This window comes from Chrysemys picta, chromosome 20 (assembly GCF_011386835.1).
Source record: "Chrysemys picta bellii isolate R12L10 chromosome 20, ASM1138683v2, whole genome shotgun sequence".
Lineage (NCBI taxonomy): Eukaryota > Metazoa > Chordata > Testudines > Emydidae > Chrysemys > Chrysemys picta.
The window spans coordinates 9,606,635-9,630,301 of record NC_088810.1 but is presented as its reverse complement, the minus strand read 5'-3'; the positions used below and the strand labels follow the sequence as shown (position 1 = coordinate 9,630,301).

General features: G+C 49.1%; 1 protein-coding gene across 1 annotated transcript; it reads left to right on the top strand.

Annotated features, from left to right (window-relative positions):
• The first annotated feature begins 1,509 nt into the window (after positions 1–1,509).
• LOC101943735 (trypsin-3-like) lies at positions 1,510–20,009 on the top strand. Its single transcript, XM_042861842.2, has 6 exons — positions 1,510–1,913; positions 2,975–3,064; positions 13,006–13,168; positions 15,988–16,241; positions 17,550–17,686; positions 18,202–20,009. Exons 2-6 carry the CDS (start codon positions 3,019–3,021, stop codon positions 18,367–18,369), a joined length of 768 nt encoding a protein of 255 aa, XP_042717776.2. The 5' UTR covers positions 1,510–1,913; positions 2,975–3,018; the 3' UTR covers positions 18,370–20,009.
• Positions 20,010–23,667: the final 3,658 nt, after the last annotated feature.

The window sequence follows — 23,667 nt, the reverse complement described above, 5'->3', positions numbered from 1 at the left end:
TGAAGGGAGTAACAGTCCCTACCTTCTTCTCAGGGGTGCGTAAGGATAAATATATTAAAGAATGTGAGGCGCCCAGATACTAAGGTGATGGAGGCCAGATAAGGACCTAAAATGAACAGATCGAAACCTGAAGGCAAATAAACAGAATCCAACACTTTTTTTTTAAAGCAATCTCACTATCTAGTCCAGCATCTCGTCACTGACAGTGCTCAGTGGAAGGTGTGAGACCCCCTGCAGTGGCTGATGGGATATAATCTGTCCCCCTCCCAGAAAGCACACCTTAATCATCACCCTGCTCTCTTATAATTAGAAATCAACTCAAACCCTGAAAGAGGAAGTTTGATAGTCCCGGCCACTAACTTGTTTGCAATCACGTACTGTGATCATTCCGGTTATTCCACTCCCTTCTTGAATCTTGTTATGGTTTTGGTTTCAACAGCTTCCTGTGGCAGTGGGTTCCACGGGTCAATTACACGTTGCGTGAAAAATACAGGTCCTTTTATGGGCATTGAACTCCTAGATTCATCGGCTGCCTCGAAAATTGCAATTCAAACCCAGGGGCATGACGTCTCAGAGCCCAGATCATTGGACTCGAGCTCACAGGGCTTGGGCTGTGGGGCTAAAAAGAGCAACGCAGACGTTCCCACTTGGGATGGAGCCCTGGCTCTGAGACCCACCCCCCACGTGGGGTTTCCCAGCTCAAACTTCAGCCCAAGCCTGAACGTCTACATTGCTGTTTTTAGCCCCACAGCCCAAGCCCTGTGAGCCCGAGTCCGCTGACCCGGGCCAGCCGCAGCCGTACTGGGGGTCTTTCATCACAATGTAGGTGTACTCATATATTCTAAGGCCAGATGGGGCTTAGAGATCATCTAGTCTGGCCACCTGTCTAACGCAGGTCAGAGAAATTCACCCAGTTCCCCCTGCATTGAGTCCAATCCATAGTCAGAATTTTCCCAGGATGGCATCCGGGCTTCACTGGAAGCCATCAAACAATGGAGAATCCATCAGGGAATGGCTCATCAACCCGCACTGTAAAAAACTGGTGCCTTGTTCCTAACCAGAATGTGTCTGTCTTTAATTTCCAGCCACTAGTTCTTGTTCTCGTTCGTTCACGAGCCCATCAGTATCCGGGATTTGCTTCCTGTGAAGATACGTACACGCCGTGACCAAGCCACCTCTCGCTCTGCTTTTGCATCAGTGGAACAGATCCAGCTCTTTCCATCACGCATGGTGTAGGCGGGGTTTATGCTAAAAAACGAGGCTGACCCAGTTATGTCGTTCAGGGATGTGTGAAAAATCCACAGCCCCGAGTGATGTGGTGAAGCCAACTTAACCCTCCATGTAGACAGCTCTAGGTTGATGGAAGAATTCTCCCATCTACCTAGCTCCTGCCTTTCAGGGAGATGGATTGACTACGCCAATGGGCCAACCCCTCGCTGGAGCGTTTCAAGTGTAGACAAGCCCTCAGCCCCGACTTCCCCACAGTCCCTGTGGCTCATCTCTCCCCCCCCCCCCCCCCCGATTCTCCATCTCCTTTTTTTCCCTCTTGTCCTCGTGCGAGGAGACAGAGCAGAAGGTTCAGGGAGTCGCTTTCGGCAACAGAGAAGATGCCATTCCAAGGGCTAATTCCCGCCAGGTTCCCCTGCAGAGGACAGAGGCAGGAACAAAGGCCAGCTTGCTCCCGCAACTCCCTGGGATCCAACCTGCTGAAGCCAGGAGCATGAGGGCGGAGGGAGCCAACTGGCTGCCAAATCATGGGACAGCTCCCCAGATACAGCAATCACGTTGACTCACAGGGACAGCCCATTTCCCTCGCATAAAAAGTGAGCCATCCCAGAGGATCCTTAGCTTTGTCCAAGACACAACCACCAGAGCCTCTTCTGCTCCCGAGGGCCCCCCGCCAGGAGCTACAGGTGAAGCAGGGCCAGTCTAGCCCCTGTTGTTGGGATGCCTGGCTGGGGGAAGGAAGGGGTGTCACGGTGGCAGGGTGGAAAGGAGATAGTTGTGGTTTGGAGAGTGATGTAGGATGGTGGCTTGGGGCATCTCACCGTTATTGGGGTGATTATGGGCTGCTGGGGCATCACTTTATTATTGGGGGGACAATGGGGACTCAGGGGGCATCTCTCAGGTTTCAAGGGACAATAGGGTAACACGGGGGTATTGCTTTGTTATTGGGGGTGATTATGGGGTACCAAGGTGCATTGTTGTATTATTGGGAGGATTATACAGGATGGCAAGGGGCACTCAATGTAGACGGATGGCTTGGCAGTTCGACTGCTCAGCTGGTACTTGGAGGACATGGCTTCTAATCTCTGGTCTGTCGCTGCATCCCTGTAGGACCTTGGCCTGTAGGATCTGTGCCTCAGTTTTGCCATCTGTACAATGGGGATAGTAGCCCTGCCCTGCTCACCAACAAATTGTGAGGATAAATAGGGTAAAGATTGGGAGGTGCTCAGATACTGCCATAATGGGGGCCAGATAGCACCTTAGATCTATTAATTTCTCTGATATTAAGCTGGTTACGAGGGTTTCGCCCTCTCTGTTGTTGGAGTAACACGTTAGAAGGGGAACTAGTAGGAGAGGGGTGAGCTCAGTCCAGCTCATGGAAATTTTTGTGATCTGGCTTGAGATTTAGTTCTCCCAACAGATCAGATCTTTTCATGGAACATGACCCTGGGGGCGACTGGGACCGGGCGGAAGTGGAAGATGTAGCTGAGTCGGGGAACACTGGGCCCCCATTGCCAATAGACGATCACAGTGCGTTTCCCCTCCCCATGTCGGGCAGTGCTGTCATCTCCTGCTACAGGCAGGGCAGCCGAGGTGCAGAGAAACCGCTTGCTCATGGGAGCCTGTGGAAGAACAGGGACTCAAGCCTGGCTTTCCTGAATCCTAAGCGTGCACCTTCCCTGCGAGGTATCCATCCTCCTCAAGACGCCCGTGGCCAATTATTCCCTTTCGATCTCTTTCCCTGCAGTAAAGCCAGTGACTCCACCAACCGTATCCATCACCACAACCGCTATGGAGCTGTTGATCATCGCGATGCTGGTAGTCGGGGCAGCCGCAGGTAAGAAAAAGAGTCAAGCGAGAAGTCAAAGTTGGGTTGGGTGGGAAGGTTCTGCAGTTTCACCACAGGCCCTTCCAGGATGGTCTCAGAGAAGTTGCTTAGGACAGTTTGCTGCTAACGAAGAGCAAAGTTCCCGGCACTCCCATTATCAATTCCATGGGTTGCGAAACGGAATTCATATGTTCAGGCCTCATCTCTGATTAGTCTTTATTGTTTGTAGAGTAGGCAGGAAGCCACGATTTCACAATCTGTTTGCGTCCTGAGTCAGCACAGAAGGAAAGAATTTTGAAATTTCCCAAAAAATGAAATGTTTTTTGGGAAAAAAAATAAATCTGTTTCACAGAGATCTCGATGCCTTTAAATTTAAAGCATATAGCAAAATATATAACTTTTATAGATCGTCATTTCTAGTATAATGTTAATTCTGTTAAGAAAAAGATGTAAACAACAAATTATTTTAAAAAAATCAAAATGTTTTTTACGATAGTGTCCAATGGCCTGGCCAGATTGCCTGTCCCATGAAGCACCATGCACCACTTGGTGAGGAGAAGTTAATAGATTATGGGAGTCTCTGGCTGTGAACCTCATGGGAAATGTAGTTTGATTGTGGAGCCCAGTCCATACAGGAGACTGCTTTGTTTTAAACTTTTTTTTAAAAGAATTTGCATCACAATCAACACATTCTCACAGAAATTTTCAACTTTGACACAATGACATTTTCTGATGGGAAGAAAAAAGTTTTACAGTTTTAATTATTTGTATTGCGGTAAAGCCTAGAAATGCCAGTCACTGACCAACCCCCTGCTCTCCTGAGCATATGTAAATTGTGCTTTCCAGAGATTTATAATTTAACCAAGTCTGGGGGAATTTTCTTGAGAACAGCAAAAGGCACCTCCCTGACCCCAGGGCTATTCCTTTGCAAAATTTCAAGACCCTGCTACCAAGGCATTAGAGCACTTCAAAAAGTGGTTGGAGAATTGTTTTAATATTGTAAAAATGACCTATCATTCCCGAACCTCATTCTTGGAAATGGCTGAACTGGGTCTTTCCAAAGCACGTTCAGAGAGCAAGTGTGGAAAGTCTCAACCTGAAGAGTTAAAGTTTGGCAAAGCTTTCAGCCACTGAAAACAATGTTTGATCATGGAAAGTGTTAGGTAACCTTGACTCTAGGTGTTGATACCAACACCGCCTACAGTAGTTTATCATCCCTACCTGAGCAAGTTGGTTTTATATGTAAATTCTGCCCACCCAAATATTCAGCGCAAGCAAATTGTACACATCATTAGCAGAGAACACCAGCTAGCCTGCGACTGTCCAATCCAAAAACCAAATTATTTCTGCTCCCCCCACCCCAAAAAATTGGACTTTTCAAAAAAAAAAACAACCCCAACCCAGAAACATTCTGATCTGGAAATGCTGCTGCAATGCTTCATGGGAGTTGTAGTATGGGGGCTTGAAGCCCCCATCCTTCTCTACTGGCCAACCTCTGTGGTCGGACTTCATCTCCCAGTCATGGTGAGGGAAGGTGATGGCATTATGGGAGTCTCTGGCTGTGATGCCTCATGGGAGATGTAGTCCTTCTGTGATGCATGGCTTATAGAGGAAAATGGGGCACCAAATTGCAGCATCGCAGAAGCATGCCAGCAATATTTCCAAATAAAAAAAAATAAAAAATTTCCACAGGAATTGAAAAGCTCTGTTTTGTTGAAACCCTGATTGTCCATTAAAACAGTTTCTATCCATCCATGTTAATGATGCCCCTGGCTAGCTCGTCTGCAGGGATAAGATCCAGGACCCAAAGTGTAAACCCACGAGCCTTTCCTCTCTAAATGCAAGGATCCGGCTCCAAGCACCTGTAGATTTGGGCATGCAGCTGGACAGGAACTAGAATCTTCTGCGAGACATTCTGTGATTTTGAAATTTATTTTCATTCCAAATCAGAACCACATCAACAAATGTTGACATTTTCAAATGAAATTTTCAAAAAAAAAAAAAAATACTTCCGATCAATGAAAATGTTTAATTTTGATACAATTGAGGTGTTGAGTTCCAATTTTTAATTTGTAACGAATTTAAATAAATTAAATAAGGTTGTAAAATAGCAAAACAGATTGTCATTTCAAAATGAAAATCGAAATGTTCCGTTCGGATCATGTCAATTTCTTTCCAAACAAAATGTTGTTGAAATTGGCCTGTTCCTTGTGAAAGGTCTCTATTTCGACAAAATGGCATTTTCTGATGAAAAAGCTGTTCAATTGGAAATTTTCCAACTGGCTGTACCCCTGAGCGTCTATCCTCTGGTGTAGCTATTGGGTAAGGACCCTGTGCTAGTGTGGCATGCACTAGATATGCCAATTTTCTTGAGGAAAATCGATAGATAACATCTCTGATAACTAAACACATGGGATAATAATGCTGCTACTGGATGTGGAATGGAAGTGGACCATGGATGGTGAATATGAAGAACTGAAAAGACTATTGTCCTATGCATCTCAGCTACAATATTCTGCCTTTTTGTGCAAAATTTGCAAGATGGGCTAGGGGCAAAGACTGCAGCTGGGGATCTGTATCATTAGCATCCAGCGTCTTCACAAACGCAGTCTCCAAACACACACCACTTCAGAAGGAAAGTCTGAGAAATCTGACATCGTCTTGAAGCTTCTCCCAGCTGTATCTATGGATCATTCACAATCGAAATAATCTATTTCAAAGCTGAATGCCATCTCAGATGCCAGCGCTCATGCTTCAGAATTATGACTCCACCGTTGAATTCGCCTCAGGAAGTCAAATCATTGTGGGATGATGCTTTTTCCAAGATCTAACCGAGACCCATCAAGGCCAGGCTCCAGAAACCAACTCCAAGGTTGACTTCCACATCAACCTACTCAGATGGTGTGTCAGTAGAATAAGGAGAATGGACTTTAACAAGCTCAGTGAACTGGTAGGTAAGATCCCATGGGAAGAAAATCTAAGGGAAAAAGTTGTTCAGGAGAGTTTGCAAGGAGACAATATTAGAAGCACAATTTCAAAACTATTCCAATGAGCAGGAAAGATAGGAAGCATAGTAAGGGGCCAATCAAGCTCCATCAGGAGCAATGTAATGACCTGAAAATCAGAAAGGAGTTCTACAAAAAATTGGAAATATCGACAAATTGCTAAGGAGGAGAACAAAAGAATAGCACAAGTATGTAGGGACAAAATCAGCATATCTAAGCAGGGCCGGCTTTAAGCCAATTCAGCCGATTCGGCTGAATTGGGCCCCGCGCCTACGAGGGCCCTGCAGCTGTCCACTCCGCCCCCAGCTCACTTCCCCCTCCTCCCCTCCCCTGAATGCTCCACCCCCTGTTCCTCCCCCTCCCCTGCTTCCCGCGAATCAGATGTTCGCGGGAAGTCTGAAAAGGGGCAGGCGGCGACAGCAACAGGTAAGCGGGGGGGGTGCGAGGAGGGCTCCTGGGAGGTGCGGCGCGGCCCAGTCCGGCCCTGGGCGAGCGGCCCCGGCCCCGGCGGCTCTGGCTCCAGCCCGGCACGGGCCCTGGGGCACCGGCCCCGGCCGAGCGCGCCGGCCCGGCCCCACGGCTCCGGCCCGGCCCTGGTGCCGGCCGAGCACCCCCGGCCCCGGCCTGAGCAGCTCCGGCCCCAGCCGAGCGGCTCTGGTTCGGGCCCGGCTCGGGCAGCGGCCCCAGTTCCGGCCGAGCACCCCCAGCACGGCCCCACGGCTCCGGCTGAGCACCCCCGGCCCCGGCTCGGGCCCCGGGGCGCCGGCCTGGCCCCGGCCCCAACACCTCAGGCCCCGGCCCCGGCGGCTCTGGCTCGGGCCCTGGGGCGCCGGCCGCGTCCCCAGCCGAGCGGTGCTGGCCGAGCATCCCTGGCCCGGCTCGGGCCCCATGGCTCCGGCCCCGGCCGAGCACCCCCGGCCCGGCTTGGGCCCTGGGGCGCTGGCCCAAACGGCCCTGGCCCGAGCCCCTCCGGCCCCGGCAGCTCTGGCTCGGGCCCCGGCGGCTCCGGCCTGGCCCCGGCCCCAGCGGCTCCGGCCCGGACCCAAACCCCGCAACCCCAGCCCGAGCGGGGCCCGATTCCTGCGGGCGGGGCTTGCCAGCGGCAAGCCCCGCCCCCAGGAATCGGGCCCCGCTCTTGCTAAGGCCGGCCCTGTATCTAAGGCACAAAATGAGTTAGCAAGGGATATAAAAAGCAATAAGAAGAGATTCTTTAAATACATTGGGAGCAAGAGAAAGACGAAGGGAAGTGGAGGTCCTCTACTTAGCAGGGAAGGAGAGCTAATAACTCATGACATCAAGAAAACTGAGCTGTTTAATGCCTATTTTGCTTCAATCTTCACTAAAAAGGTTAATGGAGACGAGATACTCAACACTATTAATATTATCAATCAGGAGGAATGCACTCAAGCCAAAACAAGGAAAGAACAGGTTAAAGAATATTTAGCTAAGTTAGGTGTATTCAAGTCTGCAGGACCTGATGAAATTCACCCTAGGGTCCTTAAGGAATTTGCTAATCATTCTGAGATTGCTCCAGCTATGATCTTTGAGCACTCCTCAGGTGTGGTCCCAGGAGACTGGAGAAGGGCAAACATAGTACCTATCTTTAAAAAGGGGAACAAAGAGGACCCGGGGAATTCCAGACCAGGCAGCCTAACTTTGATACCTGATTTCAGAGTAGCAGCCGTGTTAGTCTGTATCCGCAAAAAGAAGAACAGGAGTACTTGTGGCACCTTAGAGACTAACAAATTTATTAGAGCATAAGCTTTCGTGGACTACAGCCCACTTCTTCGGATGCATATAGAATGGAATATATATTGAGGAGATATATATACACACATACAGAGAGCATAAACAGGTGGGAGTTGTTTTACCAACTCTGAGAGGCCAATTAATTAAGAGAAAAAAAACTTTTGAAGTGATAATCAAGATAGCCCAGTACAGACAGTTTGATAAGAAGTGTGAGCATACTTACAAGGGGAGATAGATTCAATGTTTGTAATGGCTCAGCCATTCCCAGTCCTGAAATTGTGGAAAAGCAACATCACTTGCCACATAACCTCAGCAATGCTGAACACAACGCCATCTACAGCCTCAGAAACAACCCTGACATCATAATCAAAAAGGCTGACAAAGGAGGTGCTGTCGTCATCATGAATAAATTGGAATATGACCAAGAGGCTGCTAGACAGCTCTCTAACACCACATTCTACAGGCCATTATCCTCTGATCCCACTGAGGATTACCTAAAGAAACTACACCATCTGCTAAAAAAACTCCCTGACAAAGCACAGGAACAAATCTGTACAGACACATGCCTAGAACCCCTACCAGGGGTATTCTATTTGCTACCCAAGATCCATAAACCTGGATATCCTGGATGCCCCATCATCTCAGGCATTGGCACCCTAACATCAGGCTTGTCTGGTTATGTAGACTCTCTCCTCAGACCCTACGCTACCAGCACTCCCAGCTATCTTCGAGACACCACTGACTTCCTGAGGAAACTACAATCCATCGGTGATCTTCCAGAAAACACCATCCTGGCCACTATGGACGGAGAAGCCCTCTACACCAATATTCCACACAAAGATGGACTACAAGCTATCAGGAACAGTATCCCTGATAATGTCACAGCTAACCTGGTGGCTGAACTTTGTGATTTTGTCCTCACCCACAACTATTTCACATTTGGGGACAATATATACCTTCAAGTCAGCGGCACTGCTATGGGTACCCGCATGGCCCCACAATATGCCAACATTTTTATGGCTGACTTTGAACAACGCTTCCTTAGCTCTCGTCCCCTAACGCCCCTACTCTACTTGCGCTACATTGATGACATCTTCATCATCTGGACCCATGGAAAAGAAGCCCTTGAGGAATTTCACCATGATTTCAATAATTTCCATCCCACCATCAACCTCAGCCTAGATCAATCCACACAAGCGGTCCATTTCCTGGACACTACTGTGCTAATAAGCGATGGTCACATAAATACCACCCTATACCGGAAACCTACTGACCGCTACACTTACCTACATGCCTCCAGCTTCCATCCAGGACACACCACACGATCCATTGTCTACAGCCAAGCCCTAAGATATAACCGCATTTGCTCCAATCCCTCGGATAGAGACAAGCACCTACAAGATCTCTATCAAGCATTCTTAAAACTACAATACCCACCTGCTGAAGTGAAAAAACAGATTGACAGAGCCAGACGAGTACCCAGAGGTCACCTCCTACAAGACAGGCCCAACAAAGAAAATAACAGAACACCACTAGCTGTCACCTTCAGCCCCCAACTAAAACCTCTCCAGCACATCATCAGAGATCTACAACCTATCCTGAAAGATGATCCTTTACTCTCACAGATCTTGGGAGACAGACCTGTCCTCGCTTACAGACAACCCCCCAACCTAAAGCAAATACTCACCAGCAACCACACATCACTGAACAAAACCACTAACCCAGGAACCTATCCTTGTAACAAACCCCGATGTCAACTCTGTCCACATATCTATTCAAGTGACATCATCATAGGACCTAATCACATCAGCCATACCATCAGGGGCTCGTTCACCTGCACATCTACCAATGTGATATATGCCATCATGTGCCAGCAATGCCCCTCTGCCATGTACATTGGCCAAACCGGACAGTCTCTACGCAAAAGAATTAATGGGCACAAATCTGACATCAGGAATCAAAATACTCAAAAACCAGTGGGAGAACACTTTAACCTGTCTGGTCATTCAGTGACAGACCTGCGGGTGGCTATATTACAACAGAAAAACTTCAAAAACAGACTCCAACGAGAGACTGCTGAGCTGGAATTGATATGCAAACTAGACACAATCAACTCCGGTTTGAATAAGGACTGGGAATGGCTGAGCCATTACAAACATTGAATCTATCTCCCCTTGTAAGTATTCTCACACTTCTTATCAAACTGTCTGTACTGGGCTATCTTGATTATCACTTCAAAAGTTTTTTTTCTCTTAATTAATTGGCCTCTCAGAGGTGGTAAGACAACTCCCACCTGTTTATGCTCTCTGTATGTGTGTGTATATATCTCCTCAATATATGTTCCATTCTATATGCATCCGAAGAAGTGGGCTGTAGTCCACGAAAGCTTATGCTCTAATAAATTTGTTAGTCTCTAAGGTGCCACAAGTACTCCTGTTCTTTTTTTTGATACCTGAAAAGATATTGCAACAAATTATTAAACAATCAATTTGTAAGCCCCTGGAGGACAATAGGGCTATAAGGAATAGCTAGCATGGATTTGTCAAGAACGAATTGTGCCCAACCAACCTAATTTCCTTCTTTGACAGGGTTACTGGCCTATTAGATGCGAGAAAGTAGAAGGGCTTCTTTATTTTAGAAGGGCTTTTGACACAGTCCCCCATGACATTCTCATAAGCAAACTAGGAAAAGTTGGTCTAAGTAAAATTACTAGAAGGTGGGTGCACAACTGGTTGAAAGACCGTACTCAAAGCGTAGTTATCAATGGTTCACTGTCAAACTGGGTGGGTGTATCTAGCCATGTCCTACAGGGCTCAGTCCTGGGTCTGGTACTAATCAATATTTTCATTAATGATTTGGATAATGGAGTGGAGAGTACGCTGATAAATTTATGGGTGATACCAAGCTGGGAGGGGTTGCAAGCACTTTGGAGGACAGGATTAGATTTCAAAACGACCTTGACATATTGGAGAATTGGTCTGAAATTCATATGAAATTCAGTAAAGACAACTGCAAAGTACTTCACTTCAGAAGGAAAAATCAAATGCACAACTACAAAATGGGGAATAACTGGCTAGGGGGCAGCACTGCTGAAAAGGATCTGCGGGTGATAGTGGATCACAAATGGAATATGAGTCAGCAGTGTGATGCAGCTACGAAAAAGCCCAATATCATTCTGGGCATTCTGGGATGCATTAACAGAAGTGCCATATGAAAGACATGGGAAGTAATTGTTCCGCTCTACTCAGCACCAGTGAGGCCCCAGTTGGAGAAATGTGTCCACTTCTGGGCAACCACACTTTAGTAAAGATGTGGACAAATTGGAGAGAGTCCAGAGGAGAGCAACAATGATGATCAAAGGTTTAGAAAACCTGACCTGCAAGGAAAGGTTAAAATAACTGGGCATGTTTAGTCCTGAGAAAAGAAGACTGAGGTCAGACCGAAGAACAGTCTTCACACATGTGAAGGGCTGTTATAAAGAGGCCGGTGATCAATTGCTTTCCATGTCCACTGAAGGTAGGACAAGAAGCAATGGGCTTAATCTGCAGCAAGGCAGATTTAGGGTAGTGTGACAAAGTTCCTCCTCTATCTTGGTGGGTCCTGTGCTTATTGGCGGATTTTCTTGCCGCAGAGATTCACCATGTGGGTTGGGGAACAGCCCAGAGACCTTCCCCTCTGGAAGAACCCACAGTCCAGGTCAATTGGGAGGTCTGGGGGGAACCCGGGCCCACCCTCTACTCCGGGTTCCAGCCCAGGGCCCTGTGGACTGCAGCTGTCTATAGTATCTCCTGTAACAGCTGCATGACAGCTACAACTCCCTGGGCTACTTCCCCATGGCCTCCTTCACCACAGAACCTTCCTCCTGGTGTCTAATAATTGTGCTCCTCAGTCCTCCAGCAGCACACCCTCTCACTCTCAGCTCCTTGCGCCTCTTGCTCCCAGCTCCTCACACTCCCACCACAAACTGAAGTGAGCTCCTTTTAAAACCCAGGTGCCTTGATTAGCCTGCCTTAATTGATTCTAGCAGCTTATTAATTGGCTCCAGGTGTCCTAATTGGCCTGCCTGCCTTAACTGGTTCTAGCAGGTTCCTGATTACTCTAGTGCAGCCCCTTCTCTGGTCACTCAGGGAAAAGAAAACTACTCATCCAGTGACCGGTATATTTGCCCTCTACCAGACTCCTGTACCCCACTGGTCTGGGTTTGTCACAGTAGATATTAGGAAAAACTTCCTAACTCTCAGGATAGTTAAGCTCTGGAATCGGCTTCCAAGGAATCCCCGTCACCGGAAATTTTTAAGCCCAGGTTGGGCAAACACCTGTCAGGGATGGTCTAGGTATTTTGGGGGGTTCTGCCTCAGAGGGCTGGACTCGACGACCTCTGGAGATCCCTTCCAGTCCCATATATCTATGACACGATGATTTTGTCAAAACCAAAAGGTTCTGATCAACCTGAAATGGGGTTTTTTTCCCCCAGAATTCGTTTCATGGGAAATATTGGGGGCACATTTGGCCCCTGTCCCTGGCAGCCGAGCCCGGAGTCTGGACCGGGAGCAGGACAGAGGACACTATCTCACGCAGCTGAAGGTGGCTGCTCAGGGTCGCTGCTCTGCGCAGTGTGGTGGCTGGCTGAGGAGGCGGTGGCTTCCTCTCCCTGCCTGGACCAGGCTGCCGGGGACAGGGGCCGAGCAAGCCGGAAACGTGCCGGGGGACGAGGGGGCTCCGCTCACTCAGCCTCTGTCCCCGACAGCCAGGCCCAGGTGGGGAGTGGAAGCCGCCACCTCCTCTGTCGGACTCTCTCTCAGGCAGCCGCCGCGCTGCACAGAGCAGTGACCCAGAGCAGCTGGCACAAGCCACGGCTGGTCCTGCCCCTTCCGCTCCCCACCTGGGAGGGGGGCTGAGCGTGCCGGGGGCAGGTGCATCGGGGAAGGACAGAGCCTCCCTCCCTCCTGGCAGGCCAAGCAGAAATCTGGGGGAGGGGCACTTGACCCTGCATGCTCCCCTACGTGTTGCCTATGAATACAACCCTATCACTACTGCAAATACCTCGCCGGGTACAACCTCGGATCGCCTTGGGCTTTGGCATGACCGCGTGCGAGCGGCAGCTCATGGTCATCCTGCCATGGGCCAATCCATATGGACATGGCTGATGCCCACCCTGCCCTCATTTCAGCTGCTGTTTGCCACTCTCCATTGCAGACTCAGCCTCAGAGGGAGAACGGATCGTTGGGGGGAGAGACTGCCGCATTGGCTCCCGGCCCTACCAGGTGGCTCTCCTGAGGAACGGCCGCATCTACTGTGGTGGGAGCCTGATAGACCCCAAGTGGGTGCTAACTGCTGCGCACTGCCGCTCAGGGATCGGGTAAGTCAGTGCGGGGGTGGAGGGAGAGAGGGAGATGCATGGGAGTAACCCACGTCCCCAGTCCTTATCTTCTCCCGTGGTGTCCCCCATCTGTACCCAGGTCTCCCTCTGCACCTTCTAAATCCCAGCCCCATCCTCCTTCATTATTGTGGCTCTTTTCTGCACCCTCTGCAGTTTTCCAGCATCCTTGTACAGATGTGCCCACCCCACACAGGATGCAGCACGCCAGCATCGCTCTCCGCAGCGGCGTGTGCAGAGGGAAACTCTCCCCCAGGCTCGCCAGCGTTACCCCTTGTAGCATCCCACGGGTGGCTCATGTGCGGGTGCTCTAGGAGCTGGATGGAATGGAGCGGAGCCAGGGGTGAAAGTAACTTACAGGACTTACTGGTACTGCCGGAGTCCTGAGGGGGCGTGGCCTCATCCAGAAGAGGCGGGGCCTCAATTGGAAGAGGAGGGGCCTTTCAAGATTTAAAGGCCCTGGGGCACCAGCTGTGGCTGGGAGCCCCAGGGCCTTTAAATCAACCCAGGGATCAGGGGCAAATTAAAGGGCCCGGGGCTCCAGCCGCCACGGAGCTCCAGGCCCTTTAAATCCCGGCCCCAGCCCGGGTGCCAAGCTGCGGGTGGGATTTAAAGGGATCTGGGCTCCCCGGCGGGGAGCCCAGAGTCCTTTAATTCCCCACCGCGGAAGCCAGTCCGGTCTGGCACAGCATACCGGCTCTTGCCGATTCGCCGGACCGGACCGGACCGTCTTACTTTCACCTCCGGGAAATATTTTCCCTTGACTCCAGTCTGATGCTCTTGGTTCTCAACCGGAGGGTCTGCAGCCCCCTATTGGTTTCAGGGGGTCTGTGGGGCCCTGTGGCTGAAGCCTGGAGCCCTGAGCCCTGGTGCATCCCGTGGGGCTGAAGCCCTGAACCCTGGCGCACCCTGCAGGGCTAAAGCCCCAAGTCCCCCTCTGACAACCCCCACCCCCTCCCCCGGTGCAAACTGGAACTGGGGTACCGCTGAGTCCTCTGTTTGACCAATCTGGATTCCCTCTCACACTGTGATGTGACAAGCTGCCCTCCAAGCTTGCCCTCCCACCAACATCCACAGGCAGGGCTCACACCCATGCTTCCTTGAGTCATAACAGGGGCCATGAGCCCTAGAATGTCCTCAGAAAAGTCCATCAAATGTGGATAGGCTTCTTCCATGGTCCAATGTGAGTTCAGCATTCTTTGATGGGCCATTCAACTTGAATAGTTCCTTCACAATGTGCTGGCCAAACTAGAAGCAAATTGCCTTGAGGGTGTTACCCCAGGAGCAAACACATTTGAAATACAGATACATAGTCAATATTCATAACTCCAGGTACAAAAATGTTACATGCCTACAAACAGGATAATCATATTTAGCAAAGCAGACATTTTCCATTGACACCTCACATGACGTGTTGTACAGGATGCACAATAATTATGTCATACTCATGGCATAATCATATCACTAGGATGAATATGGGGTGCAGAGTGTCACAACCCCCACCCTGCAGCTGAAGCCCGGAGCCCCGAATGAAGGGGGGCTGTGGGGAGCTCCAGGAAATACTCGATGAGAATTTAAACCCTGGAATGAACGCCTGGCATTCCGCAGAAGGGGAGTGCCCAAAAAATTGAAAGCAATTCAGGCTGTCTTTTTATATCTCTGTAATTACTGCAAATCCTGCAGATAGATCTGTCCTTCCCCTCCCCTCCTTTTCTCCCAACTCTCTTTGTGTGTTAGGATGAAGCTGGTATATTTGTTGTATTTGGAAAACTAATTAAAACGTATACATCATACCTTAAAAATCGCAATATCTCATGTCGACATTTTCAAAACGTTTCGATTTTCAATTTGAGATTTTTTCTTTCAACTATGTCTCGGGATGATTGAAATGAACTTTTCTCCCCTGACTTTTTGATTCACTGGAAAATTCAAAACTCTTTGACCCAGATTTACTCTTTGTGGTTCTCAGTGCTCCCGCACGTTGGTTTAACTTGGCATGAGCGAGCCGCAGTAATCCAGGACAAGGCAAAAATAAAAATAACCGTGTTAAGTGCGTCCCAAAAGTAGGATGAGCAGATAGCACGTGTGAAAAACCAGGAAACTTTTGCTCAGGGAGGGAGGTAGAGTTGCACAAACCTTTTATATTGGGACGATCTCGATATTATTGGAACAACTGGTCACCCCATTCAAAAGCCAAGGACAAGGAATTCACGATCTTTGGTGAAAACTGCAGCTTTGATAACATCAAAATGTCCCAGAAATTCAGAACGATTTTACCCAATTGTTCATTTCAGCTGTGTAAAACCAGGTGCAAGAAATAGTAGTGTCAGCAGCAATGGCTAAAAATGTGTGGAAGGAGACTATTGAGACAGGGAGAAAACTAACACAATATACTGTGTACATGTGGCATGAGAACAAAGCATGACATGTACAGGAAGTGGGCCTGAAAATAACTGAACCAACCATAAAGTGCATGATTTCATGTAAAATGGAGGATGCATGCATCAGAATAGAGTTAAATTTGTATATAAAGTAACCAATACTTGTATTCTTCGGATCTGTGTAAGTGCCCTGTACCCACCCCTTACACATGACTCTGATCAACTCTGAGGAGTCTAAGTGTATGCCAAGAAAAACACGAAATTGGAGTGAAACTGAGTTCTTGGTGAATCAAGTTGATGAGATCTCAGAGACTACCCCAACGTTGAAAAATCCATTAGTGGCCCAATTCTAGTTGCTTGCCAGATACGACCTTTGAATTGCCGCCCATTGATCTCTTCCTTTGTCCTCTCTCCATGCAGCTCCCTGCAGGTGCATCTGGGGAATTATAATCTCCGGGCGAAGGAAGGCACAGAACAGATACGAAGAATCCGCAAGTTCTTTGTGCATCCAGGGTATAACCTCCGCCGTTATGACAATGACTTCATGCTTCTGGAGTTGGATGCACCAGCTCAACTCAACAGCTACGTGAACACAGTCAACCTGGCTACCCGTTGTCCCTCTCCTGGAACACCATGCATCGTGTCAGGATGGGGCTCTATCAGTTCCCCCCGAAGTATGGCATGCTGGGGTGTAGAGGGAGGGGTTGAGGTTGGGCTCAGCTTGGTGAGGGGGTGGAAGCTCTTTAAGGAGACCTCGTTAACTGGCTGTCAAGGGTTCTTGGCTTCTCCTTGGAGAAATTTTTCAACAGAAGTGATTTGTAGTGAAAAACGCAGCTTCGACAACACCAAAGTGTCCCACAAATTCGGGGCAGTTTCATTCATTTCAGAAAAAAATATTCTGAAAATAGTCAAAACTTTGCATTTGAAAACACTGGGACACAATGGCTTGATTTTTTTTTTCTATTCAGAATGTTTCCTTTTGAAATTCCCTTTCCTTTTGTTTTCAAAACAATTTAAAAACATTACAGACGTGCTTCAAATCACAATGAAATATTATAATATCACATAAAATACTGGATTTAAATGAAAGGATTTGTTTGGCCTGAAATGAGGATTTTTTTCTGGCTTTTCTGTTCATCAGAAATTTCCCTTTTTGGAAAAGGAATGCGGCCAGATCCCAGCTGGGATTAATCGGCCGTAGCTCCATTGGAGTCAATGGGGCCAGATCCCAGCTGGGGTCAATCGGCTGTAGCTCCACTGGAGTCAATGGGGCCAGATCCCAGCTGGGATTAATCGGCCGTAGCTCCATTGGAGTCAATGGGGCCAGATCCCAGCTGGGATTAATCGGCCGTAGCTCCATTGGAGTCAATGGGGCCAGATCCCAGCTGGGGTCAATCGGCCGTAGCTCCATTGGAGTCAATGGGGCCAGATCCCAGCTGGGGTCAATTGGCCGTAGCTCCATTGGAGTCAATGGGGCCAGATCCCAGCTGGGGTCAATCGGCCGTAGCTCCATTGGAGTCAATGGGGCCAGATCCCAGCTGGGGTTAATCGGCCGTAGCTCCATTGGAATCAATGGGGCCAGATCCCAGCTGGGGTCAATCGTCCGTAGCTCCATTGGAGTCAATGGGGCCAGATCGCAGCTGGGGTCAATGGGCCGTAGCTCCATTGGAGTCAATGGGGCCAGATCCCAGGGGGGATCAATCGTCCGTAGCTCCATTGGAGTCAATGGGGCCAGATCCCAGCTGGGGTCAATCAGCCGTAGCTCCATTGGAGTCAATGGGGCCAGATCCCAGGGGGGATCAATCGGCCGTAGCTCCATTGGAGTCAATGGGGCCAGATCCCAGGGGGGATCAATCGGCCGTAGCTCCATTGGCGCCAGTGGATCTGTGCCAGTTTACACCAGTTGAGGGTCTTACACCAAGTTTTCTTCTCTTGCACCTTGTTCCCCGCTCATGAACTCCTGTTTTTCTGTCATTGCCCAGGGCTGTTCCCAAACACCATGCGGTGTGCAGATGTCTACAGCGTCAGCCAGGCCAGGTGCCAGGGCACTTATGGGAGCATAATCACGGAGAACATGTTCTGCGCTGGCGTGGAGCAGGGTGGCATAGACTCATGCCAGGTAAGGGGCATCCCGGAGAGCGGGGTAGGTGCTGGGTGTAGGAACTCACACAGCTCAATACTCTTTATCCCCTACGACCTGCAAACGCTTCTCACCCTGCTACTGAGGGGCTGTCGTCACTCAGCCCCTGGCCACAGCCAGCCTTCATGCCCCGTGGAAGAGCAGCCGATCTGCCATCCGGCCGCACCAAGCCCTAAGGGCTGGGCTTCATCCAGCTCCTGGCCCTGTCTGATCCCCAGCGCAGGTGTAGGAAGCTCAGACCACCTGAAACCATTTCTGCTCTTTAAACACTTCCTGTGTCCGTGTGTGTCCCTGCCACCCCCTGCTGGAGGGTATGAGTGCTGGTGTGTCCGTGTGTGTCCCTGCCACCCCCTGCTGGAGGGTATGAGTGCTGGTGTGTGTGGGTTTGTCCCTGCCACCCCCTGCTGGAGGGGGTGGGCCCTGCTCTGTGTGTGTGCGTGTGGGCCCTGGGGGCATGGCTGTGTTTTGCTGATGGCTCCACGTTGTCTCCGCAGGGGGATTCAGGAGGCCCACTGGTCTGCAACGGGCGGCTGCAGGGCGTGGTCTCCTGGGGGATGTCCGTTTGTGCCCTGCCGGGACGGCCCGGTGTCTACGCCAATGTCTGCAAAGCTGCCCAGTGGGTGAGGAACACCATAGGGACGAAGTGCATCGGATCAGACTGAGAGCTCACAGCGTGTCACGCCTGCCACAATAACCCACCAAACACACGCCCCAGCCACGCCTCTCCTCATCTCGCCGCGGCACCCGGGGGGTGCTGATCTGCATGGGACTAGGATGGGGGCACTGCGGTGGGGCCAGCCCAAAGCAGCCAGTGGTTATGAGCCAGGCCTGACAAAATCCTGAGACTAGGTTAAAAATGCGGGACTGGTTTAAAAATCATGAATCAGCCTAAAGATTGTGAGATTGCTTTAAAATCATGAGATCAGCGTTAAATTCATGAGATTGCTTTAAAAAAATCACGAGATTGGCTTAAAAGTCATGAATCAGCCTGAAGTCCACAGGATTGCTTCAAAAATCGAGATGTTGAGTTTAAAAATCAGGAGTTTTGGTTTAGAATCATGGGATTAGTTTGAAAGCCACGAGACTGCTGTAAAAATCGTGAGATCAGCCCGACGACTGTGAGATGGGTTTAAAAATCATGAGATTGGATTAAAAATTATGAGACGGGTTTTAAAATGCCACCAATAGTGCACAGGTCTTTGCTCTGGTCTCTTGCATTAGTTCGGGTGGCATAAGTGGCTAAAACTGCTCTGAAGTCACCAAGTCTGACGTCTCATGGAGTTCAAACTTTGTCATACGGTGCTACAGGAACATAGCTACAGCGCCTGTGGCGTAGACAAGCCCCAGGAGTTCATGTTCAGCTGATTATCCACCACCAAAATCTTTCTGAGCATCACTACTTCTATGGAGAGGGTCCCCCATCCTCCAAGTCTGGCGGACAGTCTTTGGTCCGAGATAGATGCATTTACATGTAGCCATTTACATCCCCACGAGATTCAACGTAAAACTGTGAGGCTTGGCAGTGGTGAGACTCAGTGACCCAAATCTCACATGATTTTATGGCACGTCTCATGAGGGTGGGTTTGTTTGTTTCTTAAAGTCTTGAGCTCCTGGAGTCATGGGACTCTGAGAATCTGAGCTTTTGTTGGCAGAAATCACTTTCTAGACCTAGGCTTTGGGGAAACCCACCCTTAGAGGCTCTAAAAACAGTGAACAAACAAACCCTAGTGGTTTGGTTTTGTTTTTCACATCTTGTGATTTTTTTTAAGCCAATCTCACAATTTTGAGTGGGCCCGGACTTGCCAATTTTGAACTCTTGGGGGTAAGAGATACTAGCGACAAGGGTTGGAAAAAGCACTGACTGATCCTAGAGAAGAAGCTGTGATAGAGGACAGACTGACAAAGGGTGAGGCAGTTTATGCTCAGAAAATAAGGCTCCCAGTCCATGTTGAAGTGTTCCGTTTCTATAATGAAAGCATGTCATTTCTACAATCCTGCATCTTGGCAGGGGGTTAGACTGGATGCCCCTTGTGGTCCCTTCTAAGCCTCCGATTCTATTATTCTGTGATAATGTTAAAAACTTTTAATGCCAAGTATGTACACAAGAGAAGCACCCAAAAGAGGACAGGTATTTAGCACTTTCTAGCACAGTCAGCAGAAGAGGGCCCAGGGAACAAACCAGAATCTTTAGCCTGGTTCTCTGAACATTAATTTGATCCTGGATAAGTAACGTGCGATGTACTATGTTAAAGTTCTATTGTAACTTTGCCTTAATAAAACGTTTCAGGAAAGCAAAAACAAATGTTTCATGTCAACATTGTGATTTTGAGTCATTGAGTTTTGACTTTGATATTACATTAAAATATGAAATCTAAGATCCTGGGGGAAACTTTTTAACTCTAAGCAGAGTTTAGCACTGGAATAGGTTCCCTGGGATGGTGGTGAAATCTTCACTGTTGGAGGTGTTTAAGAACAGGTTAGACATTCATCTGTCAGGGATGGTCTAAAACTGTTCAGGAAGGACAGGCAGGGCAGAAAAGGTGGGGGAGTTGCGTTGTATGTAAGAGAGGAGTATGACTGCTCAGAGCTCCGGTATGAAACTGCAGAAAAACCTGAGAGTCTCTGGATAAAGTTGAGAAGTGTGAGCAACAAGGGTGATGTCGTGGTGGGAGTCTGCTATAGACCACCAGTCCAGGGGGATGAGGTGGACGAGGCTTTCTTCCGGCAACTAACAGAAGTTGCTAGATCACAGGCCCTGGTTCTCCTGGGAGACTTTAATCACCCTGATATCTGCTGGGAGAGCAATACAGCAGTGCACAGACAATCCAGGAAGATTTTGGAAAGTGTAGGGGACAATTTCCTGGTGCAATTGCTGGAGGAACCAACTAGGGGCAGAGCTTTTCTTGACCTGCTACTCACAAACAGGGAAGAATTAGTAGGGGAAGCAAAAGTGGATGGGAACCTGGGAGGCAGTGACCATGAGATGGTCGAGTTCAGGATCCTGACACAAGGAAGAAAGGAGAGCAGCAGAATATGGACCCTGGACTTCAGAAAAGCAGATTTTGACTCCCTCAGGGAACAGATGGGCAGGATCCCCTGGGAGAATAACATGAAGGGCAAAGGGGTCCAGGAGAGCTGGCTGTATTTTAAAGAATCCTTATTGAGGTTGCAGGAACAAATCATCCCGATGTGTAGAAAGAATAGTAAATATGGCAGGCGACCAGCTTGGCTTAACAGTGAAATCCTTGCTGACCTTAAACGCAAAAAAGAAACTTACAAGAAGTGGAAGATTGGACAAATGACCAGGGAGGAGTATAAAAATATCGCTCAGGCGTGCAGGAGTGAAATCAGGAAGGCCAAATCGCACTTGGAGTTGCAGCTAGCAAGAGATGTTAAGAGTAACAAGAAGGGTTTCTTCAGGTATGTTAGCAACAAGAAGAAAGTCAAGGAAAGTGTGGGCCCCTTACTGAATGAGGGAGGCAACCTAGTGACAGAAGATGTGGAAAAAGCTAATGTACTCAATGCTTTTTTTGCCTCTGTCTTCACGCACAAGGTCAGCTCCCAGATTGCTGCACTGGGCAGCACAGCATGGGGAGGAGGTGACCAGCCCTCTGTGGAGAAAGAAGTGGTTCGGGACTATTTAGAAAAACTGGATGAGCACAAGTCCATGGGGCCGGATGTGCTGCATCCGAGGGTGCTAAAGGAGTTGGGGGATGTGATTGCGGAGCCATTGGCCATCATCTTTGAAAACTCATGGCGATCGGGAGAGGTCCCGGATGACTGGAAAAAGGCTAATGTAGCGCCCATCTTTAAAAAAGGGAAGAAGGAGGATCCGGGGAACTACAGGCCAGTCAGCCTCACCTCAGTCCCTGGAAAAATCACGGAGCAGGTCCTCAAGGAATCAATTATGAAACACTTAGAGGAGAGGAAAGTGATCAGGAACAGTCAGCATGGATTCACCAAGGGGAAGTCATGCCTGACTAACCTAATTGCCTTCTATGATGAGATAACTGGCTTCGTGGATGAGGGGAAAGCAGTGGATGTGTTATTCCTTCACTTTAGCAAAGCTTTTGATACGGTGTCCCGCAGTATTCTTGCCACCAAGTTAAAGAAGTATGGGCTGGATGAATGGACTGTAAGGTTGATAGAAAGTTGGCTAGATCGTCGGGCTCAACGGGTAGTGATCAATGGCTCCATGTCTAGTTGGCAGCCAGTTTCAAGCGGAGTGCCCCAAGGGTCGGTCCTGGGGCTGGTTTTGTTTAATATCTTTATTAGTGATCTGGAGGATGGTGTGGACTGCACTCTCAGCAAGTTTGCAGATCATAGAATCATAAAATATCAGGGTTGGAAGGGACCTCAGGAGGTCATCTAGTCCAACCCCCTGCTCAAAGCAGGACCAATTCCCAACTAAATCATCCCAGCCAGGGCTTTGTCAAGCCGGGCCTTAAAAACCTCCAAGGAAGGAGATTCCACCACCTCCCTAGGTAACGCATTCCAGTGCTTCACCACCCTCCTAGTGAAATAGTGTTTCGTAATATCCAACCTAGACCCCCCCCACTGCAACTTGAGACCATTGCTCCTTGTTCTGTCATCTGCCACCACTGAGAACAGCCGAGCTCCATCCTCTTTGGAACCCCACTTCAGGTAGTTGAAGGCTGCTATCAAATCCCCCCTCATTCTTCTCTTCTGGAGACTAAACAATCCCAGTTCCCTCAGCCTCTCCTCATAAGTCATGTGCTCCAAACCCCTAAGCATTCTTGTTGCCCTCCGCTGGACTCTTTCCAATTTTTCCACATCCTTCTTGTAGTGTGGGGCCCAAAACTGGACACAGTACTCCAGATGAGGCCTCACCAATGTCGAATAAAGGGGAACGATCACGTTCCTCGATCTACTGGCAATGCCCCTACTTATACAGCCCAAAATGCCATTAGCCTTCTTGGCAGCAAGAGCACACTGTTGACTCATATCCAGCTTCTCGTCCACTGTGACCCGTAGGTCCTTTTCTGCAGAACTGCTGCCTAGCCATTTGGTCCCTAGTCTGTAGCAGTGCATGGGATTCTTCCGTCCTAAGTGCAGGACTCTGCACTTGTCCTTGTTGAACCTCATCAGGTTTTTTTTGGCCCAATCCTCTAATTTGTCTAGGTCCCTCTGTATCCGATCCCTACCCTCTAGTGTATCTACCACACCTCCTAGTTTAGTGTCATCTGCAAACTTGCTGAGAGTGCAGTCCATACCATCTTCCAGATCATTAATAAAGATATTAAACAAAACCGGCCCCAGGACCGACCCTTGGGGCACTCCGCTTGAAACCGGCTGCCAACTAGACATGAAGCCATTGATCACTACCCGTTGAGCCCGACGATCTAGCCAACTTTCTATCCACCTTACAGTCCATTCATCCAGCCCATACTTCTTTAACTTGCAGATGACACTAAACTGGGATGCGTGGTAGATACACTGGAGGGTAGGGATCGGATACAGAGGGACCTAGACAAATTAGAGGACTGGGCCAAAAAAAACCTGATGAGGTTCAACAAGGACAAGTGCAGAGTCCTGCACTTAGGACGGAAGAATCCTATGCACTGCTACAGACTAGGGACCGAATGGCTAGGTAGCAGTTCTGCAGGAAAGGACCCGGGGTCACAGAGGACGAGAAGCTGGATATGAGTCAACAGTGTGCTCTTGTTGCCAAGAAGGTTAACGGCATTTTGGGCTGTATAAGTAGGGGCATTGCCAACAGATCGAGGAACTTGATCGTTCCCCTCTATTCGACATTGGTGAGGCCTCATCTGGAGTACTGTGGCTAGTTTTGGGCCCCACACTACAAGAAGGATGTGGAAAAATTGGAAAGAGTTCAGCGGAGGGCAACAAAAATGATTAGGGGTCTGGAGCACATGACTTATGAGGAGAGGCTGAGGGAACTGGGATTGTTTAGTCTCGAGAAGAGAAGAATGAGGGGG